The sequence below is a fragment of the Ipomoea triloba genome, chromosome 9, assembly GCF_003576645.1.
Source record: "Ipomoea triloba cultivar NCNSP0323 chromosome 9, ASM357664v1".
Lineage (NCBI taxonomy): Eukaryota > Viridiplantae > Streptophyta > Magnoliopsida > Solanales > Convolvulaceae > Ipomoea > Ipomoea triloba.
Genome location: NC_044924.1, coordinates 21,300,202 through 21,305,030, shown reverse-complemented (window position 1 = coordinate 21,305,030; position 4,829 = coordinate 21,300,202). Strand labels below are relative to the sequence as shown.

The 4,829-nt window shown below is 38.0% G+C and overlaps 1 protein-coding gene across 1 annotated transcript; it reads left to right on the top strand.

Annotated features, from left to right (window-relative positions):
• Nucleotides 1–1,870: 1,870 nt before the first annotated feature.
• Nucleotides 1,871–4,351, top strand: LOC116029741 (zinc finger BED domain-containing protein RICESLEEPER 2-like). Its single transcript, XM_031271782.1, has 3 exons — nucleotides 1,871–3,797; nucleotides 3,910–3,974; nucleotides 4,334–4,351. Exons 1-3 carry the CDS (start codon nucleotides 1,871–1,873, stop codon nucleotides 4,349–4,351), a joined length of 2,010 nt encoding a protein of 669 aa, XP_031127642.1.
• Nucleotides 4,352–4,829: the final 478 nt, after the last annotated feature.

The window sequence follows — 4,829 nt, the reverse complement described above, 5'->3', positions numbered from 1 at the left end:
AATCGACCGCCTAGCGTATAACCTTAAATGGTGGTCTAGGTAGGGGTGTGCAATACCCGATCCACCCGCAATACCCGACCGACCCGTAATCCGAAAGTGAGTACGAAACGAGTGTCACTACCCGATTCCATCAACCGACCCGTTAATTGGCTTGAGTGCGGGTGTAGGTTATCGGGTAGGGTTGAGAAATCTCCTCCCCGAACCGCCCGAATACCCGATTACATATATACACATATTATATAGATATATATACGACATCGTATGATGTGTAATATATATATACTCCTTTGTTCAGAGGGTGCCAACCCTAGATCATTTGTGCTCTTTCTGCGCAGTCGCGACTCGCGACCTCTCCTCTCTAGCTCTTTGTTCTCTTCTCTGAGAGTCTGAGTTCTCTCAATTCTCACTTCTCAGTGATCTCACTTCTCAGTCTCAGTCTCTCTCGAGTCTTTAGTCTTCTACTAGACTACTACCCTACTCGCAACCACTGCTCTCTGGCTCTTTGTTCTCTCAACTTTCTGGTGGAACTGTGGAAGCCCTTAACGCCGTTGCAACTGTCGACTAGAAGCCGATGGAAGCCCTAAAACTCCGGTGAGGCTTTTATCTAAAAAAAATAGAGAGTAGACTCATTAGAGACTGAGTCTTTGACTCTTTGAGCCGTTTGAGGTATGCCGGAACCCTAGTTTCATAGATTTTTATTGTTATTGTATATTTGTATTACTGGTGTTGTGGATTTGTGTTTGATATGTGAATATGTGATTCTGTAGTTCTGTTGCTATGCCTTTGATATGTTATTCTGTTATGATATACTAATTACATTGAAATTAGGGTTTGCCCTAATTCAATTTAAGTGTGGAACTGTGGAAGCCCTTAATTATTGCTATGCTTTGATCTGCTATTCTGTTATGATATACTAATTACATTGAAATTAGGGTTTGCCCTAATTCAATTTAAGTGTGGAACTGTGGAAGCCCTTAATTTTTGATATGTTATTCTGTTATGATATACTGATTACATTGAAATTAGGGTTTGCCCTAATCCAATTTAAGTGTGGAAGCCCTATTAGCCCCTAAATGATGAACTTTCTAACTTTGTAAGTTATGAAATAAAAAATAAGTTTATGGAATTTATGGACCCTTAAATCAGTTAAATGTGTACCTCAGTATCTGTATTTGTGTACCTCAGTATTTGTGTTTGACTGTATGAGTCTAGCTGTATAAGTGTATAACCACACTATACTGACTTGATCTTTTTTTCCATACTGATTTCTAATACACATCTCATCTGTAAAGATGGAGAGTATTAGTTTGTCTGGGCAACCTCCTCCTATATTATCTAGTGAGGAACTTACTGGGGTGGAAGCAAAAGCTGTGGAGAGAAATCAATCTCAGCAGCAACATGTGCCTCCTCCTCAATCTGTTCCTTCAAAAAAAAGAAAGGAGGTTGAAACCAGATCCCTGGTATGGGATCATTTTGAGAAAGTCAAAGACAGTAGTGGTATGGTTATGCAAGCAAGGTGTATTTATTGTGCAAAATTATATGGTGGTCAGTCAAAAAAGCATGGCACATCTTCCTTAAGGCATCATATGCTTAACTGCCTAAAGAATCCATCTTCCTTAAGGCATCATATGCTTAACTGCCTAAAGAATCCTCACTCCTTAAGGCATCATATGCTTAACTGCCTAAAGAATCCTCACTCCAAAGATGTTAGACAATCTCTGCGCCTAAAGAATCCTCACTCCAAAGATGTTAGACAATCTCTGCATTCATTTCAGCCTGTGGTTAGTCCTAGTCAGAGAGTGGGGTTAATGTGGGAGTCTTAACTACTTGGGTGTTCAATCAAGATGCAATTAGGAGGGCCCTAGCAGAAATGATACTCATTGATGAGCTTCCTTTCAGATTTGTAGAGGGGCAGGGGTTTAGAAAATTTATTCTTGTTGCATGTCCTAGATTTAAGATCCCATCTAGATGGACTATAAGTAGGGATATTTATCAGATTTTTTCTGATGAGAGGGTAAATCTGAAGAAACTGTTTAGGACTTCCTGCCAAAGAGTTAGTATCACAACTGATACTTGGACTTCTGTCCAAAGGATAAACTATATGTGCATCACTGCACATTTTATAGATAACCAATGGAAGTTACACAAAAAGATCATATCATTTGTCCCTGTCACCTCACATAGGGGGGAATACATTGCCAAAGCCTTAGAAACCTGTCTTCTAGAGTGGGGGCTAAATGCCAAAGCCTTAGAAACCTGTCTTCTAGAGTGGGGGCTAAAAAATATATTCACTGTGACTGTTGACAATGCCTCTAGTAATGACACTGTATTCACTGTGACTGTTGACAATGCCTCTAGTAATGACACTGCTATGGGTTTCTTCAAAAAGAATGCCTCTAGTAATGACACTGCTATGGGTTTCTTCAAAAAGAATTTGCTGTCTTGGGGGGTTTCTTCTGTGAAATGCAATTATGTGCACATGAGATGCATTGCACATGTCTTAAATTTGATTGTCCAGGATGGGTTAAAGGATGTAGACAGTTCTGTAAAGAAGGTGAGGGATGCAGTTAGATATGTGAGAAATTCTCCTGCTAGGCTAAAAAAATTCAGGGACCTTGCTGATTTAATAGGGGTGGAAGCCAAGTCTAGTTTGACTCTTGATGTACCAACTAGATGGAACTCAACCTATTTGATGCTTAAGAATGCAGTCACATATCAAAAGGTATTTGAGGCCTATGAAGAAAATGATAGTTCATTCTCCACTGATTTAGGTGAATCTGTCCCAGATTTTATGGATTGGTATTCTGTTGAGCATATGGTCAAGTTGCTTAAATGTTTTTATGAAATGACCCTAAGGATTTCTGGTTCTCTGTATGTGACTACCAATAATTTCTTCTCTGAAATTTCTGACTTGTCTTGCATGTTGTCTGAAATGATGGAAGCTGAATCTGCCTCTGTTAATCTAATGGGTTCAAATATGAAAACGAAGTTTGAGAAATATTGGGGTGATCCTGATAAAATGAATGCCATCATTTTTTATGCAAATATATTGGATCCAAGGGATAAAATTATCATTTTTTATGCAAATATATTGGATCCAAGGGATAAAATTGTCATTTTTTATGCAAATATATTGGATCCAAGGGATAAAATTGCATACATGTATGCAAATATATTGGATCCAAGGGATAAAATTGCATACATGTCATACCAGTTCACACAACTGTATGGTGATGATAAGGGAAAATCTTGTTTCAAAAATGTTTTAACTGGTCTGAAGAATTTGTTTGATGACTATGTGCATGGTTCATCTGTTTCTGCTACTGCTGTCACTCCTGTCAGTGTTGATTCTGCTACTGCTGTCACTGGTACATCCCAGTCCCACTCTCAATCTGTCACCATTGGTAGACCACAGTCTAAACTGAAATCTCAGTTAAAAAAGCAAAGAGTAGAGAGTGGTGAGTTGGGAGGCAAAAAAACTGAGCTGGAAATCTATCTAAGTGAGGAGATTGTGGAAGATGAAAATCCTGATTTTGACATTTTAAATTGGTGGAAGATCAATACTAGTAGGTTTCCTATCCTCTCCCAATTGGCTAGGGATGTTCTTGTTGTTCCCATTTCAACTGTAGCCTCTGCATCTGCTTTTAGCACTAGTGGGAGAGTGCTAGATGCATTTAGGAGTTCATTAACTCCTAGGATAGTGGAAGCACTTGTTTGTGCCCAAGATTGGATGAGGTTGCCAAATCAACCCATCTCAGTAGAAGAAAATCTGGATGAAGTGGAGAGATTAGAAACAGGTAACTACNGGTTTGAACTGTAAGGTGTTGGAAACTTGGACAGTTGCCAATTGACAAAATGGCAAGTGGCTGGGCAACTATTATTTGTTGCTGCCATTTTGCAATTTGCTAGTTGGACTATTGGAACTTGGAACTATGAGGCAAGAACAAATGGGCCAAATTTGCAAGTTGCAACAGGTTTGAATGTTAGGACTTAGGAGTCCTAAGTTGATGGTATCATGGTAATAATGTATCTCTCACTCCCTTGTCTCTGCTGCCTCTCTGAATTTATGTTTATCTCTCTACTTCTATCCTTGGCAATGATGATGCTTCCACCAATAGTCTGAAAAAAAAAGGCTATGGGTTGGTATGTTGCACTGAGTAGTGGGTATAACTCAACTACTCAAGTAGCAATTTTCCCCCATTCCTTGTTTTGACATGAAAGCTAAAGCATGCTGAGACATTCCTTGTGTTTAAACAGTGTACTTTTTAATTTTCATTATGATTTATTATTTGTGAGTTGTGACTGATTTGTTTAAGTTATAACTTTTCATTAGGAGGAAGATGAGGAATAGCAGATTCACTATGTGTAGTTGTACATTTCTACTTCAGTTTTTGGATTTTTGTCAGTTCACCTTCACAGAATATCAGCTACACTTAGTTCAATACTTCAGTTAGTTGGTTACTTGATGCCCCTAGAGGCAAAGATTGGACAATTTGGTGACTGGAGTCACTTATTATGTAATTTTGTAGTTTGTTACTTCTGCAAAATATGTAATTATGTAGTTTACTTAGTTAATTTGCCACTTAATTTTGTATATTTGCAGTTGTAACTTGTAAAATGACCATATGGTTTAACTAGGTCACTTATTTTAGTTATTTACTAAGTTATTTTGTCCTAAGTCTTAAACTTGTATAATGTACTTTTGTAATTTATTATATTTGATGAAAATCAGTGTTATTTTTGTATTTCCGAAATTATTACGAAAACCGCAATACCCGACCGAAACCGAACTTTAAAAATCCGAGTGGATTTTCGATAATTATATGGCG

Excerpts from the sequence above, each read along its gene's own strand:
- LOC116029741 (XM_031271782.1), top strand. The coding sequence starts at position 1,871 with ATGATACTCATTGATGAGCTTCCTTTCAGATTTGTAGAGGGGCAGGGG.